General features: G+C 44.4%; 1 protein-coding gene across 2 annotated transcripts in view; it reads right to left on the bottom strand.

Moving 5' to 3' along the window:
* Positions 1-23,491, bottom strand: part of si:ch211-250n8.1 (uncharacterized) — a 75,286-nt gene that overhangs the window by 24,877 nt on the left and 26,918 nt on the right. For both annotated transcript variants that reach the window (XM_052033188.1, XM_052033189.1), the window contains exons 2-7: positions 19,001-19,108; positions 17,060-17,135; positions 5,562-5,718; positions 4,305-4,350; positions 2,527-2,585; positions 187-222 (exon numbers count right to left, since the gene is read on the bottom strand). In XM_052033188.1, the coding sequence (XP_051889148.1) occupies positions 187-222; positions 2,527-2,585; positions 4,305-4,350; positions 5,562-5,718; positions 17,060-17,135; positions 19,001-19,108 (482 nt within the window). The remainder of the gene's footprint in view (positions 1-186; positions 223-2,526; positions 2,586-4,304; positions 4,351-5,561; positions 5,719-17,059; positions 17,136-19,000; positions 19,109-23,491) is intronic.

The raw sequence follows: 23,491 nt of genomic DNA, 5'->3' as shown, positions 1-23,491 counted from the left end.
AAAGAAAGTTGGAGAAACTGCCCATTCCACACCATTCCATGCAAGTCTCCTGTAATGTATGGGAGAGGTTGTTGCCATTTCCTGCCCCCAGGACACTCTACACAAAAGATACATTTCACTGTGTGTTTCGATGTACACGTGATTAAAGATATCTTATATATCTGAAGCAGAAATATGTATACTTACTGGAAGGAGCCAGCTCTCATCCAGAAAACTGCTGTTCTAAGAACAAACAGAAATACCATATTAATGCAGAATCATCCACTTTAGCAATCATGTTAATTCCTGACATAGAATTAGTTTGTCAATTTTCATCCAGTTTTTAGTTGGAACTAATTAGCACAAGTTACAGTTGAAAGACTACAACGGCCTGAAAATGGAAACTGGTACTACTGAGCATTTTTGTTTGCGGGCGAGACCCTGTACTGGAGTTAAATACATTTACTTTACATGTTAAAACAGAAGATGATGGAAATACTTGAAGTGTCAGCACCTGTGAAGAAAAACAATAAAGCTAACACTTCATAGAGTTGTACAGCACAAAAGGGGGCCCTTCAGCCTACCATGTCCGTGCTGACCTTTTTGTTCATCTTCACTAATCTCATCTGCCCACAATAGACCTATATCCTTCTGTGCTTTGCCTATTCAAGTGCCTGGAGCTGTGAGAAAGCAGCTTTGCTAGTTGCTTCACTGTGCCTCCTGGTAAATAAATTTCTTAACATCCATGATCCATGCACTACCCTGTCAATTTTGTACATTTCAATGAGATCACCTCTCAACCTTCTAAACCGAAGGGAGTGCAGGCCTTGTCTGCTTCACTGCTCCTCAAAGATCAAACTCCCTATCCCAAGAATCAACCCAGTGACCTTTCACTGCGCACACTCTACCACAATGATATTGTTCCTTGGGTAGGGAGACCAGAACTGTACTCAATATTACAGACGTATATCAGGGCCCTATATAATTGGAGCAAGACATTGCTTGTCAGAGAGTCATACAGCACAGAATCAGGCCCTTCGGCCCATCAAGTCCATGTCAACAATCAAGTACTCATCCCAGTTACCAACCTTTGGCCTGTAGCTTTCTATACTTTGACAAATCAAGTGCTCATCTAGATACTACTTAAATGCTATAAGAGTGCCCGTTTCCACCAGCTGTCACACAGTGCATCCAGATTCCAACTGTCCTCAGGGCGAAAAAAATTCTGCCTTGGGTACCATTAAATCTAGGTCCTCTAGCTTTAGACACAGGGTGCGGAGGAGATTCACCAGGATGCTGCCTGGGATGGAGTGTTTCGGTTATGAGGAGAGACAGTAGAGGCTGGGTCTGTTTTCCTGGAGTGCAGTAGGTTAAGTGGAGACATGATTGAGGTATATAAAATTATGAGGGGGTACAGATAGGGGAGACTGCAGGAATCTTTTCCCCAATATCAGAGGTAGAGAAAACTAGAGGATATAGATCTAGGCTAAGGGGTAAGAGATTTGGAGGGGATCTGAGGGAGGCCTTTTTCACCCAGAGAATGGCGAGTACCTGGAATGCACTGCTGGAGAGAATGGTGGAAGCAGAGTCACTGACAGCATTGAAGAGATGTCCAGATGAGCACTTGAATTGCCTAGTCACTGAAGGCTATGGGCCAAGTGCTGGAAGATGGGATGAATAAGGAATGGTGCCCACTGGTTGGTGTGGACGTGGTGAGCCAATTGGTCTGCTTCCATGGTGTATCAGTCTACATATGACTCCTGCTATGGGGAGAAGTTTCCTACCATCTACCCTATCTATACCCCTCAATTTTATAATCCTGCACTCAAATACTTATACAATAAATGCCAACAAATGATTTGCCTTTCCAATTGCTTGAAGTACCTGAACATCAGGCTTCGGTGATTCACGGGCAAGGACATCCAGGTCCCTCTGAACCTCAATACCTTTCAATTTTTCACCATTTCCAAAAGAAACACATTCCTATTTTTCCCAGCAAAGTGAATGACCTCGTATTTTTCCAAATTATTTTATCTTATCCTTTCATTTAATCTGTCTATCTCTCCCTAAAGCCTCTCTGCACTACCCTCACATCCCATACTACCACCTAGCTTTCTATCAGCAGCAAACTTGGATATAGTACACTTGACCCCTTCATCCAAATCACTGATAGAAAGTTAAGAGCTCAGGTCTCCAGCACTACCTGCATCACCCAACTGGCCCCCTCCCTCCCAACCTGAGAATGTTCATTTCAACAGGCATGAAGGCCAAGCACGCCAACTAGAGACTGTGGTACCTTCCCTTCAGATTACCCTATTAAATGGTTAATCAGCCCAAGGAAACCATTAAGATACAGATGCAATGGCAATACCACCTTGTCTGACTATTAATCAATCTATTAGTCTTTCCAAAACAAAAATAGCAAAGATGCAAGCAGATGATCAGCCTGTGCCACAGGATGGAGGGTGATATCGAAGTTTTGGATTAACAACCAGACTGATGATCAAGAAAACACTAACCGCGATTATCCAACATATCAACACTAACCTCTAGGTCAAGGGTGAAGTTCATTTGTGACAAGACCAATAGCAGTGAGAGGAAAGGCTCTGTATAAAAGAAAGAGACAAAGGTGAATGAAGAGATACATGGGTCAGGCTGGGTAATGACAGATCACTGCACCAAACCTGGAGACATTTGCATTGAATAAATTGCTCGTGCACCTGCCCTGAAGAACACAATGGGAATCCTTACCTTCCCAATCAATGTTCTTTGAAATTGTACTTGGTGCCAGAATGACCCACCCCCCACCAGTACTGTACCCTAGTGTCATACGGTGACAGACCCATCCCCACCAGTACTATACCCATGTTATAAAGTTGACAGACCCGTCCCCACTGCTACTATACCCCAGTGTTGTACAGTGACAGACCCGTGCCCACCAGTACTGTACCCCAGCATTTTAGTGACAGATCTGTCACCTGTACTGTACCTTGGTGTTATACAGTGAAGGATCTGTATATACCTGTACAGTACATCCATCTAGATTTATGTCCTTGCTGGTAGAAGAGTTTGGGAGGTTGGGTGGGGGGGGGGGCGGGGTTTGGTGCTGACAATGTTAGGGATGACTGCAGAGGTAAACCTCCAGCTCATTTCTGCAGCCACAGCCTCCCAGTTCCTCTGCAATTCTGACAGATGACATTATGACCATTTCTTTTCAGGAGTTGGGGCTGTCCTGAGGATTCCCAGGAACTGCTGGCAAAAGTATTACCAGAGATGCTAGCATGGCAAGTGGCCAGAAAGGACAGAAGTGGAACTTGCGGGCTGGGCAGATCGGTCCCACAGGCTGTGTCCCCTATTGTGGACAGCACACCTAGAGTGGCATTCTGGGAAGTCAAAGTCATTTCCAATTCCCCCAAAATCCAGAAATCTCTCATCTGAATGAAGTATCAATTAATTTTTTGGGAGATGAATATTTTTTGTTAAAAAGTTTGCTGAGACTGTTACTGATGGAAAATGAGAATGATGTTCCTTCTTAACACTTTTAAACTTCAACTCAGCATCTCTTCTGTTAACTCTCCTTCAACTGCCAGCCCACCCCCCTCATAAACACTTCACTTTTATAAATCTCCCATGCCTCATAAATCTTTCCACCATCCCATAAAGCCCATGTTATCTCATCAACCCATCAACCTTATAAACCCTTCATCCATTTCTGAAACCCTTCACCCAACTTCATAAACCCTCCATTTTACAAGCTACAGAACCCGTTCCATAAACTTTTTACCTTACAAACCCCTTTCACATTTCAATCCTTTTTGCTTTTCTATAGAACCATTTCATGGAGTCATGCAGCATAGAAACAAGCCCTTCAGCTCACTGAGACTGCATCAACCTTTAAATCCCAATTAAACTAATTCCACACTAATTCCATTTTATTCTCCCCACATTGCCATCAACTCCCTCCAAATTCTACCACTTACCTACACAGAGGAAATTTACAGTGCCCAATTATCTACCAACTGTCCTGTCTTTGTGATGAGAGGGGAAACTGGAGCATTGGGAGGAAACTCACGTCTTCACAGAGAGAAGATGCAACCTCCACACAGACAGCGCCCGAGGTCAGGATTGATCCTGAGTCACTGGAGATGTGATGCAGCAATTCTACTAGCCTCTACTATTTGCAGATCTTTTGCTATTCTATAGAAACCCACATTGTATCCCTTGGTGTTTTTGCCCTATCCAAGAGAACAGTGACCCCAACATAAACAGGCTGAGACCTGGAGAAAATCCCAAATCCAAAGAATCCAGACTCCCGGAGTACGTACCTGCAAAACATTCATTGGCCAGGACAGAGCTCTCAGGGTCGTACCACTGCAACAAAAAAAAGGAAAGGGGAGGTTAACAACTGAATCATTTAGAACAGGCAATGACTCATTGACTAATCTTATAGTATTTCTCATGCGCTTTTCTGGTCAATGCATATTCATGTGTTTCAGACCCTGAGAGTCTTTGAGATTGCTTTGAGAAGAGTGGGGACAGTCTCATTTTCTAAATGTCCATCAGAACTGCATTATTACTTCTCCCAATTGTATTTGACTGCAACATCTACAGTTCTACACCCCTCTAATCAGATGCTCTGGTCTGAAACTGGATGGGTTATCAGCCCGACCCAAGTATGGAATACCCTAGGGCTAGGAGAAAACTTTGGATTTGCATTCACATGACATCAGTACAACAGTACACTATTCCTTCACTCCTACCCCCAACAGCATTCATCACAATCTGTCTGCAAATGTGAAGCAAAGTCTTTCTATTTAGGCAAATGAACCAGATTGTAAAGACTGCTTCTGTTTAAACCTTGAAGTGGGTCATTAAAGACACAAGAGATTCTGCAGATGCTGGAATCTGGAGCAACACACACACACACACACACACAATGCTGGAGGAACTCAGCAGATAAGGCAGCATCTATGGAGCGAAATAAGCAGTCAACGTTTCGGGTCGAGATGTCAACTGTTTACCTCCCTCCATAGATGCTGTCTGACCTGCTGAGTTCCTCCAGAATTTTGTATGGGTTATTAAAATTTTGTTTGTAAAATTAGGAGCTGGAGACAAGCCTCAATAATAAAAGGATGGATGATGAGTGGGATGGAGGAATCTGTGAAGACAAGATGAAGGAATAAGATACAAGATGTTTTATTTATCAGCCATGTGTACATCGAAACACAGTGAAATGCGTCTTTTTGCGTTACTGAGAATGTGCTGGGGGCAGCCCACAAGTGTCACCACTCTTCCGGCACCAACATAGCATGCCTACAGCTCCTAACCTGTATGTCTTTGGAATGTGGGAGGAAACCGGAGCACCCAGAGGAAACCCATGCAGACACGGGGGGGGGGGGGGGGCAGGAACGTAAAACTCCTTACAGACAGTTGCCGGATTTGAACCCGGGTCGCTGGCGCTGTAAAGCGTTACGCTAACTGCTACACTACCGTGCATGATAAATAGGGATTGAGTGATGTCTGAATATTGGATAGAGGTGTTTCCATTTGGCATAGAGCAATGAAGAAACAGGTGTAGATACCTCTAGGAGTTTTGGAGTGTGGAGAAGATGGTGTATTGTTACTCCCATAATCTTCCTGGTCAGTGCCTGGCGGATATAATGGCGCCCCCGGCCTTGTGTTGTCAACGTCTTTTTGCAGGTAATAGTTTTCTCCAAGGCCATCGAGAGCTGAGTCAATCTGAGAAAAAAAAGGAAAGGAGCAGTCAATAAATTACTGTTGTTTATCCACAAATACTAATGCACAAATACAATTCAGAGCTGATGTGCGGTTAAACTCAAATATCCAAATGGTGTTGTGTGAACTGCCACATACGACACCTTGACATCTGCCTCCCATTGACATGCGTTGTGTTATCTGCATTGTTACCACAAATGAAATTCAGCCAGAAAGTGAAACTTCTCCATTTCAGTTTGAGTACCATTAACAATTAATTGTTAAACATTGTCAAAGCAACAACCTAGCACAAACGCACATGTGGAGATTCATTCCTTCAGGATCGTTGCATTAATCAGGTTAATCATGCCTTTCTTCCTCCAATTCTCTCCCTATCCTGATCTGACACTGAATTCAACCCCCTAACTAAGGAGCTGCTTGTCTTGTTCACTGAGGTCCTGCTTTCTTTTGGTGGCATGGAAATAAAACTAAAAATCTATTTGTGTAAACCAACCAACGTCAGAGTCTATAAGATGCCAACCCACAGAAAATTATGGTCCAATAAAAATAACCACTGGCTGTAATGAAATGATGGTTCAGTGTTAAAGTTACCAAACAAATAACAATTCAGGGATGCGAGTTCAAATCCCACCTTGGTTAACTGAACAGGCACTGAATTTAACATGAAACCAATGGCTGTTAAACCCATTGGATTCAGTTCCTTCAGGGAAAGGAACCTGCTGCTCTCTCCCTGTACATGACATCAATGTGCTGAACATTTAACTGCCTATGAAATGGCTCAGCAAGTCGTTCACTTGTATCAGAAATCTCAAATAAAATCACACAGACCACTCCTTTCTGATCTAGGTGCCAGATTTGGATGTGGCCCAATTAACCTTCCAAATTCCTCTCAAACATTTGGGGTTGGTGTGTAAATTGTCTCACAGGCTAGTCATACAGCAGTCTGATATTATAGTACTTTATAGACAGAGGCATGACCACCCTTCAGCCCACTATTTCTGTGCCAGCCAACCATATGTGTGTATAGTTAACCCCATTTCCCAGCACTCAGCTCGAAGCGATTCAAATGATCAGCTAAATGCTGCTTAAAAGTTGTGACTGTGCCTGCCTCCTCCACCCTCCCAGATTTCAAACACCTTCTGCAAATGTTTCCTCTTAAACTTATGCCATCTGGTTATAGACACCTCTGCTAAGGTGAAATGTTTCTCACTATATACCCTATGTTTCTCATAATTTAACTATTTCTTTCCACAAATGCTGTCTGACCTGCTGAGGGCTTCTAGTATTTTGTTGTTAGACAGGGCAGATCTGGCTGTACAAAAATGGGCATCCATGAAGACTGGGTGTCATCAGCAGTAGAGGTCTCTTTCATCACAATGTGTTACCAACAAGTTCCATTATCATCAAGCCAGATAATCATACCAATTTTAATGAGAAGGGCACGTCAGGAGCGGGCATGCCTGAGAAAACTAGCAAAGCTGCTCAAGACCACATACATGTCAAACAGCAAAAGTGTGCAAACAGAAGTAAGCAAACCCATAAGCAATGAATCAGATCAAAGCTCTGCATTATTGCTATGTCTAGTGACGGGCTCCGCAGATCAGCGCTGTCCTCACTGTTGGTGGGATCCAACAAGTGAGTGCTAAAGACAAGGCTGAAACATGTTCAGCACAAACTGCTGAGCAGATGACTCATCACAGAATCACAATGGACCCAACCAGGCTGGTTCACATGATATAAATCAGAAGCTGAAAGAACTGGATACAGCAGAGACTATCATAACACCCTAGTTCCAGTACTGAGACCTGCAGTCTCAAGCCAAGCTGTTCCATGTGGTTACACAGGCATTTACCCAGTAATGTGGAGAACTGCCAAGATATGCCCTGTCCAGAAAGAGCAGGGGAAATCCAATCATTAGCAAATTGATGACTGGTGTTGTCAAGAGGCACTCATTTACCAATACCCAATCTGGGGTTGCAGAACACAGTCAAGCCCAAAAATGAACAAGAGCTGAGGTGACAGTGATTATCCTGGAGACCTAAACAGCATCAAGGAATCCTGGTAAATTGACAGCAAATGGAAAACATTTCACTTGCTCAAAGGAATTCAAATTCATAACAACTCAATCAATGCCCGTGTGCAGCAAAACCCACATAACATTCAGACATGACACAGAGGTGGTAGGTAACAACTACACTATGCAACTGGCAGTCCATGATATTCAGTGGCGTAACCATCAATGCATTCGACACCAAAATCCTGAGCTCACCACCGACTAAAAATTCAACTCGAGTAGCCACAGAAATACTCTAGCTACACAGCAGGTCAAGAGAGTGGGTAAGTGACTTGCCTCTTGACACCAAATACTGTCCATTTGCTTGGACGACTGCAGCTCCAACACTCATGGAGCTTGACATCACCCAAGACAAAGCAGGCCGCTACATTATTCTGACAACAGCTTCCAAACCCACTGCCTGTCACCAGGGATAAGGGGACAGGTGCACTGGACCACCACCATCACCTGCAGGTTCCCCTCCAAGTCGCACACCATCCCGATTTAGAAATGTATCACAGGTCCTTCAAATCCAATTTGTCTGAATCCTGTGACACTCCCACAATGTTGTTGGGCAGGGAAACCACCAGAAAGATGACAGCTATTCAAGGCAGTGGTTCACCACCACATTCTTGAAAGCAATTAGGAAAAGCAAATGAATATTAAAAATGATATGCTTCAGAGGACTTCATTAAGGGAAGAATTTTCCACAGGCATGGAATAACCAAACCTAGAGGCAAGTAGTCCACTCTCCTTCAGTTAAACTGCATAACGGTTCAGAACTGCCCCTCCATATTTATAACTGAACTGTGCACCACAACTCCTGGCAGCTCACAGACTTATCCCGTCCACTTTTGTACAAAACACAAATAAGCCTCAGTGCAGCTGCAGATTAAGCTGCTCTGTCTCCCTGGATTCTAACTCAAAACTGTTAAATTTTGGAATTTCACAATAATGTAAAACTAACTTTTCACACGAGCGGTGGTCACCTCTTTCGTGAATCAAGGTGTGCCTTTACCTACCCAATGTATTAAAATACATGTTGCCTCCCTGGTGCCAGGGTACGGGATATCACAGACCGTGTCGAAAATATTCTGAGAGGGGAGGGTGAGCAGCCAGAAGTCTTGGTACATGTAGGTAGAAAAAGAGAAGAGGTCCTGAAGGAGGAATACAAGGCATTAGGGAGAAGGTTGAGAAGTAGGACCTCAAGGGTAGTAATCTCAGGACTACTACCCATGCCGCGTATCAATGACAGGAAGAATAGAAAGCTCTGGCAGTTAAATGCGTGGCTGAGTGACTGGTGCAAGGGGCAGGGCTTCAGATTCTTGGATACCTGGGACCTTTTTTGGGGGAGGCAAGACCTATTTGCTAAGGATGGGTTGCACCTAAACTCCAAAGGGTCCAATATCCTGGCGGGAATGTTTAATTTAGTTGTAGGGGAGGGTTTAAACTGATCTGGCAGGGGGATGGTAACCAGGATGCTAGGTTACAAGAAGCTAAGGTGAGGGAGGAAGTGTATAGAAACGAATCCATTGAGGATGGCAAGAATGACAGGCAGGTGATAAGTCAGGATAATTTACTGAATAATAGAAGTACAACAAATCAGGATGTTAGGATACAGAATGTTAGGATCGGGGATGAGGATGTTAGGATACCGAATGTTAGGATAGGGGATGAGGTCTACATGAACATGTCTAAGATAGTAGGTAGCGAAGATAGTAAGAAGGATGGACAGGTAGAAAGTCAGGATAATCTGCTGAACAATAGAAGTACAATAAAATCAATAGCAGATACCAGTCTAAACGTACTATATTTAAATGCACGTAGCATCAGGAATAAAGTAGATGACCTAGTGGCACAACTACAGGTTAATAAATATGACATCGTTGCAATCACTGAGTCGTAGCTTCATGATGGTTGTGATTGGGAACTGAATGTCAAGGGGTATACAATGTATAGGAAGGATAGGCGGGTAGGCAGAGGGGGAGGTGTGGCCATGATGGTTAGTAGTGATATAAAATCAATAGAAAGGAAGGACATTGGGTCAGAGGAGGTGGAATCCTTATGGGTAGAGCTAAGAAATAGCAAGGGTAAAAGGACAATAGTAGCAGTCATATATAGGCCCCCGAACAGCAGTCATGAAGTGGACCATAAGTTGCAGATTGAGATAGAAAAAGCGTGCCAGGGTGACAATGTGAAGATAATTATGGGGGATTTTAACATGAAGGTGGACTGGGAAATCCAGCAAGGCAGTAGTACTCAGGAGAGTGAGTTTGTGGAATGTCTAAGGGATGTTTTTCTGGAGCAACTTATTGAGCAGCCCACCAGGGGATCGGCTGTTTTGGATTGGGTGCTATGTAGTGAACCCGAGGTGATTAGGGAACTAAAGGTAAAGGAACCACTGGGAACAAGTGATCACAATATGATTGAGTTTAGTTTCAAGTTTGAGAAGGAGAAGCTGATAACTGGTGTATTGATATTTCAGTGGAATAAGGGAAATTACAAAGGTATGAGAGAAGAGTTGGCCCAAATTGATTGGAGGAGTAAGTTAGCTGGAGGGACGGCGGAGGAGAAATGGAAGAAATTTCTACAGGAAATAAGGACAATGCAGGACAGATATATTCCAAGAAAAAAGGTTTTGAATGGAAAAAAGGCACAGATGTGGATAACGAGGGAGGTGAAGGATAAAATAAAAGCAAAAGGGGCGGCGTACAAAGTAGCAAAAATTAGTGGAAAAACAGAAGATTGGAAAGTTTTTAAAAATCTGCAGAGAGAAACTAAGAAGGTCATTAGGAAAGCAAAGATGAGTTATGAAAGGAAGCTGGCGGACAACATTCGGAAGGATTCTAAGAATTTTTTTAAATACATAAGGAATAAAAGAGAGACACGAGTTGACATAGGACCAATTGATAACGGTGCAGGAGGTATTATAATGGACGATAGTGAGATGGCAAGGGAATTGAATGAATATTTTGCATCGGTCTTCACCGTGGAGGACATAAGCAATGTGCCCGTTAGTCAGGAGTCTCATGAATTGGAACTGAGTTCAGTTGAGATTAATAGGGAGAAGGTGCCAGGAAAACTAAAGGGGCTTAAGACTGATAAGTCTCCCGGACCGGATGAGGTGCATCCCCGGGTTCTGAAGGAGGTGGCTGTAGAGATAGCGGAGGCATTGGCGATTATTTTTCAGGAATCGATAGATTCTGGCATGGTTCCGGAGGACTGGAGGGTAGCGAATGTAGTTCTGTTGTATAAGAAAGGTGGGAGGCAGCACAAAGGAAATTACAGACTTATTAGTCTGACGTCAGTGGTGGGAAAATTATTGGAATCTATCCTCAAGGAGGAGGTTACCGAATACCTAGAGGCGCAAGGCAAGATTGGACCTAGTCAACATGGTTTTGTGAAGGGGAGGTCCTGTCTGACCAACCTATTGGAGTTTTTTGAAGAAATCACAGGTAGGGTGGATAAGGGAGAGGCGGTAGACGTTGTGTATTTAGACTTTCAAAAGGCCTTCGATAAGGTGCCTCACAAGAGACTGATTAATAAGATGAGAGGTCATGGAATTATGGGTAGGATAGCAGAATGGGTGGAGCATAGGCTGGTTGGCAGGAAGCAAAGGGTGGAAATAAAAGGATCTCGTTCTGGTTGGTTACCGGTTACTAGTGGTGTGCCGCAGGGGTCGGTGTTGGGGCCGCTCCTTTTTACCTTGTACATCAATGATTTGGATGATGGAATAAATGGTTGTGTGGCTAAGTTTGCGGATGACACCAAGATAAGTGGAGGAGTAGGGAGCATAGAGGAAATAGAAAGGATGCAGAGGGACCTAGACAGTTTAGGAGAATGGGCAAGGAAATGGCAGATGAGATTCAATGTTGAGAAATGTGCAGTTGTACACTTTGGAAGCAGAAATAAGCGGGTAGATTATTATCTAGAAGGAGAGAAGATTGAAAGTACGGTAGTACAAAGGGACTTGGGGGTACTCGTACAAGATACCTTAAAAGTTAACCACCAGGTTGGATCGGTGGTTAAGAAAGCGAATGCTATGTTGGCATTCATCTCGAGAGGTATAGTGTATAAAAGTAAGGAAGTGTTGATGAGGCTCTACGGGGCACTAGTGAGGCCTCATTTGGAATACTGTGCGCAGTTTTGGGCCCCACATCTTAGGAAGGATGTGCTGACGTTGGAGAGGGTTCAGAGGAGATTTACGAGAATGATTTCGGGAATGAAAGGGCTTACGTATGATGAGCGTTTGTCGGCTCTTGGACTGTACTCACTGGAGTACAGAAGGATGAGAGGGGACCTCGTAGTGACATTTAAAATGTTGACAGGAAAGGATAGAGTAGATGTGGCTAGGCTGTTTCCCTTGGTGGGCGAGTCCAGGACCAGAGGGCACAATCTTAGAATTAGAGGGTACAGTTTCAAGACAGAGATGAGGAGAAATTTCTTTACCCAGAGGGTGGTGAAATTGTGGAACTCCTTGCCACGCACAGCAGTGGAGGCCAGATCAGTGGGGGTGTTCAAGGAGATAGACAGATATCTAAATAGTCAGGGTATCAAGGGATATGGGGATAAGGCTGGAAAATGGGATTAGAATAGTTTTTTTTTCCCCCCACCCCATTTCTTTTTCCCTTTTCCTTGGAGCAGACTCAATGGGCCGAATGGCCTGCTTCTGCTCCCTTGTCTTGTGATCTTGTGAGTCCAAACAATGAGGAAGGAATCTTTCACAGCTATTAAAGTGCTGCCACTGTTGTAAACTTGGGCACAGTGATGCGATGACAACCAGATCATCTGTTTTTGGTAGAGAAACAAAGGACTGCAGATGTTGGAATCTAGATGAAAAACACTGCGATGCTGGAGGAACTCAGCAGGCCAGGCAGCGTCCGTGGAGAAAAGCAGGCGGTCAATGTTCCGGGTCAGGACCCTTCTTCAGGACTGAAGATAGGAAAAGGGGAAGCCTGATATATAGGAGGGAAAAGCAGAGCACTGATAGGTGGACAAAAGGGGGGAGGTGGGGTGGGCACAGGGTGGTGATAGGCAGGTGCGGGGGAGGAGGGGAGAGCAGATCCACCGGGGGATGGGTCAAAGGGAAGGAGAGAAAAACAAAGGGGGTAGAAAAAAAAAGACAGGCTAGGAAAGGGAAGAAAAGAAGCATGGTTGGGGGGGTGTGGGGATGGGAGTGGGGGTTACTTAAAGTGGGAGAATTCAATGTTCATGCCATTAGGCTGCAAGGTTCCAAGATGGAAAATGAGGTGCTGTTCCTCCAGGCTGCGCTTGGAATTCTCCTGGCAGTGGAGGCGGCCGAGGACTGACATATTAGTGATAGTGTGGGAGGGGGAGTTGAAGTGCCTGGGAACGGGGAGATGCAGATCACAGTTACGGACAGAGCGCAGGTGTTCTGCGAAACGGTCACCTAGTCTGTGTTTGGTCTCACCAATGTACAGGAGGCCACTGAATGCAGTAGATGATATTAAGGGAGGTGCAAGTGAATCTCTGCCTCACCTGAAAGGATTGTTGGGTCTCTGGATGGAGGTGATGGAGATGGTGTAGGGGTAAGTGTTGCACCTATGGTGGAGGCAGTGGGAAGTTCTTGGGGTGGGAGGTGGGGTGGGGGAAGGAGTGAACTAGGGTGTCGTGGAGACAGCAGTCCCTGTGAAAGGCAGAAAGGTGTGTGGAGGGGAAGGTATGCTTGTGTAGTGTGAAAGGTCATGGCTGTCATGTGACTGTGACAACACTGACCCCTCTGGCTGGGATGACACCATTGAGCACATGGCCAAAAGTGACACCACTATCAATCAAGGTCTGGCTCCACCCCAACCATTAGGTAAACACCTTTGTCCTTGTTGGACCACCTGGACTGGTCTGTGCGAGCATCTTTGTTCCTGGGCACACCTACCATTGGCCCGTTTAAACTCCTTTGTCCTTGCTGGACCACCCAGCCCTCCAGCAGTATAAAAGTGCTGCATGTTTGGTTCTCTCTCTCTCTGTCTCTCCAAGGATGTTGAGGTAAGCTGTGCACTGCTTCAGGGCTGTTAGTTAAGGACTCCCGAGACCAAAGAGCCAATGTTTGTCCAGAATCGGGGTATTCAAACATTGTATTGTTTATTCCCTGATCATTTGTAACATGCACGCGTGTGCGCGCCTCACCCATTGCAATTCCCTTTATGTTCGCGATCTCCTGCTTGATAGTGTGCAAGTGTGCATCCATTCCCATCCATTCTGTCCCCACGTTTGTCTTTGTAAATAAAATTCTCCTTTTTAAAGTACAAAGTCTTGTGTCTGAAGCCCTCTGCCTTTAAGACCTGAAATGACCTTTTCTCACAACAGCTTGGTAGTGGGGTCCTGTTGGAGATGGCGGAAGTGGTGGAGAATGAGGTGTTGGATACATAGGCTGGTAGGACGAAACGTGAGGACAAGGGGTATCCTATCCCTGTTGGGTCTGGGAGGGGTAGAGGTGAGAGCAGAGATGCAGGTGCAAGCTCCCTCGACCACAGTCGGGGTGGGGGGGGGGGGGGGGGGGGTGGGGGGGCGGGGAGCCATGGTTAGAAAAGAAGTTGAACATCTCGGATGTACTGGAGTGGAAAGCCTCATCAGGGGAGCAGGTGCGACAGAGAAATTGAGAAAAAGAGATCTCATCCTTTCAAGAGACCGGGTGGAAGGAGCTGTAATCAAGGTAGCTGTGGGTGTCAGTAGGTTTGTAGAAGATATCGGTGGATAAGGAATCTCCTGAGCTGGAGATGGAAAGTTCGAGGAAGGAGAGAGAGGTGTCAGAGATAGTCCAAGTAAACTGGAGAGCAAGGTGAAAATTTGTGGCAAAATCTATGATATTGTCAAGTTCCGCACAGATACAAGAGGTGGCACCAATGCAGTCATCAATATAGCGGAGAAAAGGTTGAGGAATGGGGCCGGAGTAGGCTTGGAACAAATACCATTCAATGTAGCCAATGAAGAGGCAGGCATAGCTGGGGCCCATGTGAGTGCCCATAGCTACACCCTTGGTCTGCAGAAAGTGAGAGGAATCGGAAGTGAAGTTGCTTAAGGTGAGGACAAGTTCAGCCAGGCGGACGAGAGTGTTAGTGGAAGGGAACTGGTTCTGTCTCTGGTCAATAAAGAAGCAGAGGGCGGTGAGGCCATCATGATGTGGGACTGGATGTCCATGGTGAAGATGAGGTGCCAGAGAACTTAAAGCTATGGAAGAGTTGGAGAGCACATGATGTGTCACGGACGCAGGTGGGAAGGGATCAGATTAGGAGCAACAGGATAGTGTCCAGGTACGAGAATATAAGCTCCACGGGGCAAGAGCATGTGGAGACAATAGGTCTGCTGGGACAGTCCATCTTGTGGATTCTGGGGAGGAGAGGGCAGTCCTAGGTTCCAGGACTATCATGTTGGTAGCTGTGGGGGGGGGGGGGGGGGGGGGGGGGGGGGGGAGGGAGATCTCCCGAGGTGATGAGGTCAGTGATGGTGTGGGAGATAATATCCTGGTCCTTTTTATCTACCTCCTCTTTTTTTTCCTCTCCTTACCTTTGACCCATCCCCCAGTGGATCTGCTCTCCGCTCCTCCCCCACACCTGCCTCTCACTGTCTCTTACCTGCATCTACCTATCACCACCCTGTGCCCACCCCACCTCCCCTCTTTTGTCCACCCATCACTGCTCTGCTTTTCCCTCCTATATATTGGGCTTCGCCTTTTCCTTTCTTCAGTCCTGAAGAAGGGTCCTGACCCGAAACATTGACCGCTTGCTTTTCTCCACGGATGCTGCCTGGCCTGCTGAGTTCCTCCAGCATCATCGTGTTTTTCATCTGTTTTTGGTGATACATTATTTACTTCAACCACTCCGTGTAGCAGCAGCTTCCGTTATAAATTGCACCAATGTGTTTAATTGTACAGAAGACAAATAGTTTTTTTTTTGAAAAAGGATAAAGAATTATTGGGCTGAATAATGCTGATAGCTTCCTAGGAGTCCAAAGAAGAATGAACACACTGAAGGTCAGATACAGGAGCATCACTCCTCTCATTTGCTGCTGGACTCACCAGTGAGGCTGGGGCATTCAGTAACTTAGAACCAACAGGCCAGATAAACCATGTCTGCACCCCTCAGCTTTACACTGGCCACTGGTATTGCTCCCACTTGAATGGGGTCAACAGCTTTCACTAAAAGAAAAGTTTGCTTTGTTTACTTTTCCTTCCTTTACTTCACTGAATACTGTATTTTAATTAACAGTAGTTTTGTTTTTAAAATAATTTTCATTTCAACTGTACCTTAAGTATCTCTGATTATGGGTGGCACAGTGGTGCAGCAGACAGTTCTGCTGTTTCACAACTCCAGCAATCCAGGTTCAATCCTGACCTTGACTGCTGTCTGTCTGTCAGCTGATTGTTACAGGAAATGAGTGGGGGAGCGAGATTGATGAGGTTGCTCTAAAAAGCCAACATAGACTTGATGGGCTGAATGGCCTTCTATACTGTAAGAAAACATATACAAGTGGCCTTGAGATCATTGGGAGTCACACAGCCATGCAGCACTGTAGCATATGGGACAAGCATGGGTGGTGGGTCAGATCAAGTACATCGTAGCTCATTAAAATATTCAGGAAGTCCATACACAGGTGATACAGAGGCCCAGAACACAAGCGAGTTCAGCTGTGTGGAGTCGAAAGGGTTGGTTTAGTGTTTGTCAAATAGTGGTCCAAGACTGGTTCCACCCCTGTAATGAGACACATGAGAACTGCTGTGTATAAATAAAAGCATCAACAAAGAAATAGCTCAGCACTGGAGTTTTGAGGCAGATTCTACTTTCTAATTCTTCTCATCATTCTGGACACAGCAATCTTACTTAACAAGGCTGATCCTCTTGAAAGTCAACAAGTAATAGGATATCACCTTTAGGAACAAATGATCCTAGATGCAAGATCTACAAGGGTTAGCGAAAGAAACACGGTGTGCAATGTAATGGAGTTCTACTGAAAGTCATGAAATACCCCTCTGGACCTCAGATATTTATTATCCAAGGCCTTCTACAGTCACTTTGCCTGCTAAAGTTCTCAAAACCATTTAGATTGGATTCTGCTTGATTGCCATCAATAACCAAAGGTACTACATCCAAGTGGAGTGGTAGTAGCAGATCCAGCAGCAACTTTCAAAAGGGAATTGAAAAGGAAAGTCAGAGTTAGAGGGAGGAGTGGAGGAATGAGTCCAATTGGATAGGTCTTTCAAAGAGCTGACACATACGATGGGGCAACTGGCTTCTTCCTCCACAGCAAGGTTTGATGAAATTGGTGAATGTACATTACCTCTGACAGTGATCCTGTTGTGGAAGTTGCTCCATCCAGTGCCAGTAGTCTCTTCTCCTCAGCCCCAGGACTGGCTCTGCAACAAGACAATCACACCATCACATCAGAGTTAAATGTACTCTCATTTACCTCTCTCCCTCTCATCAACCTCTCAAATGTTTATTCTGGCACTGCAACTCTTATCCTATTGACTTTTTGAATTGCCCCAAACAATCTCTGAAACAAACGGAGAGAATCACGTAATCATAATACTGCACGAACAAGAGATCAAGTCCCTAACAAAATAGATGTATAGATCATTTTCAGATTGGATCAGCGTTGGAGCCTCAACCATTTACAACTTATATTAATAACTTGGATGAAGGAACCAAGCCAACTTGCTGACCACACAGAGGTGTCTGCAAAGGGATATAGAAATGTTCAGAGGCTGGGCAAAGATTTGGCAAATGGGGTAAATGTGAGCTTATCCATTTTGGGAGGAATACAGAATATTGTTTAAATGGAGAGAAACTTCAGAACACTGCTGTGCATGAAACACTGAGTTAACAAATACAGCGTCATTAGGAAAATGAATGGAATATTGGCCTTATTGCTAGGGGGATGGAGTTAAAAGGAGGCAGTCTTGCTGCAACTGCACAGGGTGTTGGTGAGACCACACCTTGAATACTGCTTATAGTTCTGGCCTACTTATTTGAGAGATGTACTTTCAGAGGCACGTTCCTAATTCCTGTGAAGAAGAGGTTATGTCACGAGGAACAACTGAGCCAACAACACACAATCAGAGTCATACAGCACAGAAACAGGCCCTTCAGCACAGTCAGTTAAGGCTGACCATCAAGCACCCACTGCTAGTAATCCCATTCTTTTCTCCCTTCATTGCCATCAACTCACTCCGGGTTCTACCAATCACCTACACTCAGGCCAATTTACAGTGGCCAATTAACCTACCAACCTGCACATCTTTGGGATATACGAGAAAACAGAAACATCCAGAAGAAACCCACGCTGTCACAGGGAGGATGTGCAAACTCCACAAAGACAGTGCCGGAGGTTAGGGTTGGAGCTATAAGGCAGAATCTGTACCAGCTGGGACACTGAGCCACTCCGATGCTCACCAGGGTTTAACAGACTGAGAGGCAATCTCATTACAACACAGGATCCTGAAGGGCTTGACAGGATAAACATTGAAAGATGTTTCTCTTGGTGGAATCCAGAACCGGGTATAGTGTAAAAAAAAATGCTTGCTCAAGATGGAGTTGAGAAGTAATTCAAGAGGGTTGTAAATCTTTAGAATTCTCTACTCCACAGAGCTTTAGAGACCAATACTGAAGGTATCCAAGGCTGAGACAGACAGGTTTTTAACCTAAAGGGGAGTTGAGGGTTGTGGGGAATAGGTGGGAAAGTAGAGACAAATGGCTGACCAGGATTGGGCAATTAGAGACAGAGTCCTACTGCGTGGAAACAGGCCCTTTGGCTACTGAAGATGCAATAATCATCAACCACCCATTTATACTAATCTTATTTTATTCTCCCCACACTCCCACCCAACTCCCCTCAGATTTTACTCATCTACATACTGGGGGCAATATAAGTTGGTCAATTAACCTACCAACCCACACATTTTTGGGAATTTACTCTGTGCTCTCTCTTGTTCCGTCACAATATAATGATATCACAAATGTTGGCCTTGCCAGCAATGCCCAGATCCTGATAATGAATGTTAAAGAAAAAGGTTATCAAGTTTCCTACAATATCACACTCAAAAAAACTCCACTGGTGTAAAGAGCTTTAAGATATCCTGAAGTCTTGAAAGACACTGTAAAAGTGCAAATCTTTCTTTTCCATTGTTCACCCGAACTGCCAGGAACTGGGTTTAGAGAACCTGATGAAGATTGATGTATTCCAAAATAAGAAAACATGTCAGGGTCTACAGTTACTTACGCCGGATTCCTTTCCTCAGGATAATTTCCAGAATATCACACAAGGAGGTGAGCTGAGGATGACAATCAGTGATGGGATCTTTGTCTTCCTGGATGCTCAGGATGCATGCTGTAGACAAAACAGATCAACCCTCATTACAAAGGTGTAAATGGCTAGAATGGAGAGTAAAATCATTCTGAAACTGAACAAAATCAGGCATCATCCTCCATTAAATTGAACTCATCCAAAGTTATGCTGTCCTGGTCCTAACTAACACCAAGCATACACTGCTGCCCTACAATGATTCCTAATTTGATTCACATTGACATTCTAATCATCAAATTTCTCACCACCACTTCACTCCCCACCCCCAATCCAGTTGTGCAATCTCTTCTGACTTCAAAGATGTCTCATCTGCTAATTCTACCCTTCTTGGGTATTCCAGATTTCCTCTCTGCCATCATTGCCTGAGAGATCTTCAACTTTCTATGAGTTACTCCTGTATCCCTCCCTAAAATTCTCTGCTTCTCTTCTAAAATGCTCCTTAAGTTCTTGGTCATCTATCCTAATATTCCTCCTTTTGATGAGCCTGTGAAGAAGTGAAGTGTAAGCTGCATTAACTACTAACCTATGATCTTCACTGTTATGAATGGAAAATAAGTGCAGGACCAGACTGATCTGAATCCTAACTTCTTTAAGATTTGGTAGATTGGAGACGGTTGCTACTTAGGATCAAGCATGAAGACAGATGTGGGACTAGAGTGTAACTGAGTAAGCAGAATTGTTCTGGAGTAAAAGTTACAAACTTTAGCAGAGTGGCGCAATGTTTTGGCACAGAGAGCTGCCATTTGGCCCATTGTACCTGTATCTTTCTGAAAGAGCTCTCGTTCCACAAGTCTGCTCTTTCTCCATAACCATTGAACCTTTTCTTTTACATGTCCTTCTCCAATTTTTAAAAAAATTTTATTTACAGCATGGAAACAGGCCCTTCCAGCCCAACGAGTCCACGCCGCCCATTTTTTAAACCCAAATTAACCTACTCATACGTCTTTGGAACGTGGGAGGAAACCGGAGCTCCCGGAGGAAACCCACGCAGACACGGGAGAACGTACAAACTCCTTACAGACAGCGACAGGAATCGAACCCTGATCGCTGGCGCTGTAATAGCGTCGCGCTAACTGCTACGCTACCGTACTCTTTGTAGGTTAGAAAAGAAAGTTTTTAACCACCCTTTCAAGCTAGATAATAACACTGCACTCTGTAACGGGGAAAAAAAGGGTGCTTTAGTCAATTATCTAATGGACTGGGAGAATGAGACAATTATCATGTCACAAATAACATGGATATCAAATCTCAAGGCGGCTCCCATTAAGCTGCTTTAACTCAGTCACGGCAACAAAATCCAGAGAAACCCGCCCTGCGATAATCTTTTGTATAACTGTAGGAATGCGTTCAATTCTGGTCGCCCCATTATAGGAAGGATGCAGAGGCTTTGGAGAGAGTGCTCCAAAGAGGTTCACCAGGTCACTACCTGGATTAGGGGGCACTTGCTATCAGGAGAGGTTGGAAAAACTTGGGTTGTTTTCTTTGGAGTGGCTGAGGGGAGACCTGATGGAAGTTTATAAGACTATGAGAGGCATAGATAGAGTAGACAGCCGGTATCTTTCTCCCAGGGTCAAAATGTCTAACACAAGAGAGCATGCAATAACATGAGAGGGGGTAATTTCAAAGGAGATGTGCGGGGCAAGTTTTGTTTTATGTATACACAGAGAGTGGTGGGTGCCTGGAATGTGCTGGCAGGGGTGGTGGTGGAGACAAATACAATAGAGGCACTTAAGAGGCTCTTAGATAGGCACACAAGTGTGCAGAGAATGGAGGAATATGGACATTGTGCTGGCAGAAGAGCCTAGTTTAGTTAGGCATTTAATTACTGGTTTAAATTAGTTCGGCACAACATCATGGGCCGAATGGCCTGTTCCTGTGCTCTACTGTACTGCTTTGTGTTCTGTGTTTTATGAATGAGCATGTATTGGACATTAAGCACTCCAGTGAAGGGAATAAGTACAAATCTATAAGACATTTTTACTGGAGTGAGGGCAGAACTGATTTGTTTTGCCTATCAGACATGAGATTTTAAACTACTGGGAAACTCAGAGCAAAATATCATGTTACTGTAGACACTTTTAAAGCAATGATTGCCATGGCAGCAAAATAGTATGTGATAAAACAAAGCATTCTTTGTTTCATGCAGTAACATTTGGAGGCAATAAAATTAGCCTGTGTGTTCTAAGAAAAGAAAACATACTACAGGGCAGCATAAGTAAAAGGACAAAATAGAAATTATAAGCACAGGCGATGTGGGATCCTATTTTAACTCCAGTGGCCACAATACTACCAAGATATTAATTGACACAGTGCCACCTTAATGAAAGTGATGGCTAGATACACTAAACTAAGTCACAAGTGAACATTAAGGAGGAGATACCATAACGATGATGTCCTCCCTCCACTCAATGAGATGACTCACTGCACCTGAATTACAGATCAACCCACTCACTGTACCATTCATCGTTAATTGTCTGACTTTTGCTTACGTAAATGTCTTTAATAGATCTTCTAAAAATAAAACAGAACCACAGTCTCTACTCCTCGGCTATTACATGTTTCTCCCTGTCTCCAGGTAAATTGATGGGTTTGGCCAATGCATGCTTCACAGTGCTGTGGGTGTCTGGTTCCATTCTAATCACTTATTTTTCTAAACTGCATAGCCATTGTCGTCAGGTGATCTATTTTGTGTTACAATTAGTGGACACCAATTCCCCAAGATTCACCAGGAACATTAACGGTCTATTGGAACCAATCTCAAAAATCAGCCCAAGTCATCCACAATAAATCCTCAACCATTCTCTCAGAAATGTAGCCCATTGTCCTTCTAACCCATTTACATTGGCTACTTTAATACCTTGCCATGCTAACCTATTCCACAATTCAACTATCCCCTGGGCGTAATAAAACTGAGCATCTTCCTTACTTCAGTCTAAAAACCATGCATTTACCATGGAGGAGCTCAAGAATTCAGGAAAGTAAAGGGTGAAATCCTGAAGCATATCAACATTACGAAAGAAGTGGTGTTGGCAGTCCTGAGGCATGTAAAGGTAGATAAATCCCCAGAGCCTGACCAAGTATATCCTCGGATGTTGTGAGAAGCAAGGGAAGAAATTTCTGGGGCCCTGGAAGAGATGTTTGCATCTTTCTTAGTCACAGGTAAGTACCAGAAGACTGGAGGGGACTAATATCGCACCTATATTTAAGAAGGGCTGCAAGGAATGCAGTCCAGTGAGCCTTACATCAGTGTTGGGAAAGCTACTGGAAAGGATTCTGAGACACAGGATTTATTTGCATTTTTAGAAGGCAAGGACTGATTAGGGGTCATCAGCATGGGAAATCATGCCTTGCCAATTTGATTATCTTGAAGAACTGACCAAGAGGATTGATGAGTGTGGTGGATGCTGTCCACATGGACTTCAGCAATGCCTTTGACAAGGTCACGCATGGTAGACTGGTTTGGAAGGTTAGATCACATGGGATCCAGGGTGAGCTCGCCAACTGGATACAAAATTGGCTTGGTGGAAGGAATCAGAGGGTGATAGTGGATGGCTATTTTTCAGATTGGAGTCCTGTGACTAGTGGTGTGCTGCTGGGATCAGTACTGGGTCCCCTGTTGTTTGTTGTATATATTAACAATTTAGATGAGACTGTAGGTGGCACGATTAGTATCCTTGCAGATGACACCAAGATCATTGTGGTGGACAGTGAAGGTTGTCTAAGGTTACAACAGGATCCAGATTAATAGGAAAGTGGGCAAAGGAAAGGTAGATGAAATTTAACTCAGATAATTGCAAAATGATGCATTTTGGGAAGTTAAACCAGGGCAGGGCTTGGGGAGCATTGTATAGAGACCCCTAGGGATACAAGTACATAATTCCCTGAAAGTGGTGACATAGAGAGACAGAGTGGAGAAGGTGGCATTTGGCATGTTTGCCTTCATTAGTCAGGGCATTCAGTACAAAAGTTAGGGCATGCTGCAGGTGTACAGGATATTGGTGATACTTCACCTGGAATATCATGTGCAGTTCTGGTCGCCATACTACAGGAAGGATGTAATTAAGCTAGAGAAGGTACAGAAAAGATTCACAAGGACATTACCAGGATTAGAAGGCTTGAATTATAAGGAGAGACTGGATTGGTTGGGACTGTTTTCCCTGGAGCAAAGAAGACCAAGGGGTGACCTTATAGAGGTTTATAAAATCATGAGGGGCACAGATAAGGTGGATGGTCACGGTCTTTTCCCCCAGCATAGGCGAGTCTAAAATTAGGTTTAAGGTGAGGGGGAAAAGATTTAAAGGGGACCTAAAAGGAAAGTTTTTCCACACAGAGGGAGGTGGGTATATGGAACGAGCTGCCAGAGGAAGTAGTAGAGGCTGGAACAATTGTAGCATTGAAACGACATTT

This window comes from Pristis pectinata, chromosome 18 (genome assembly GCF_009764475.1).
Source record: "Pristis pectinata isolate sPriPec2 chromosome 18, sPriPec2.1.pri, whole genome shotgun sequence".
Lineage (NCBI taxonomy): Eukaryota > Metazoa > Chordata > Chondrichthyes > Rhinopristiformes > Pristidae > Pristis > Pristis pectinata.
The sequence above is the reverse complement of the archived record's forward strand: the minus strand, read 5'-3'. Positions and strand labels throughout refer to the sequence as shown.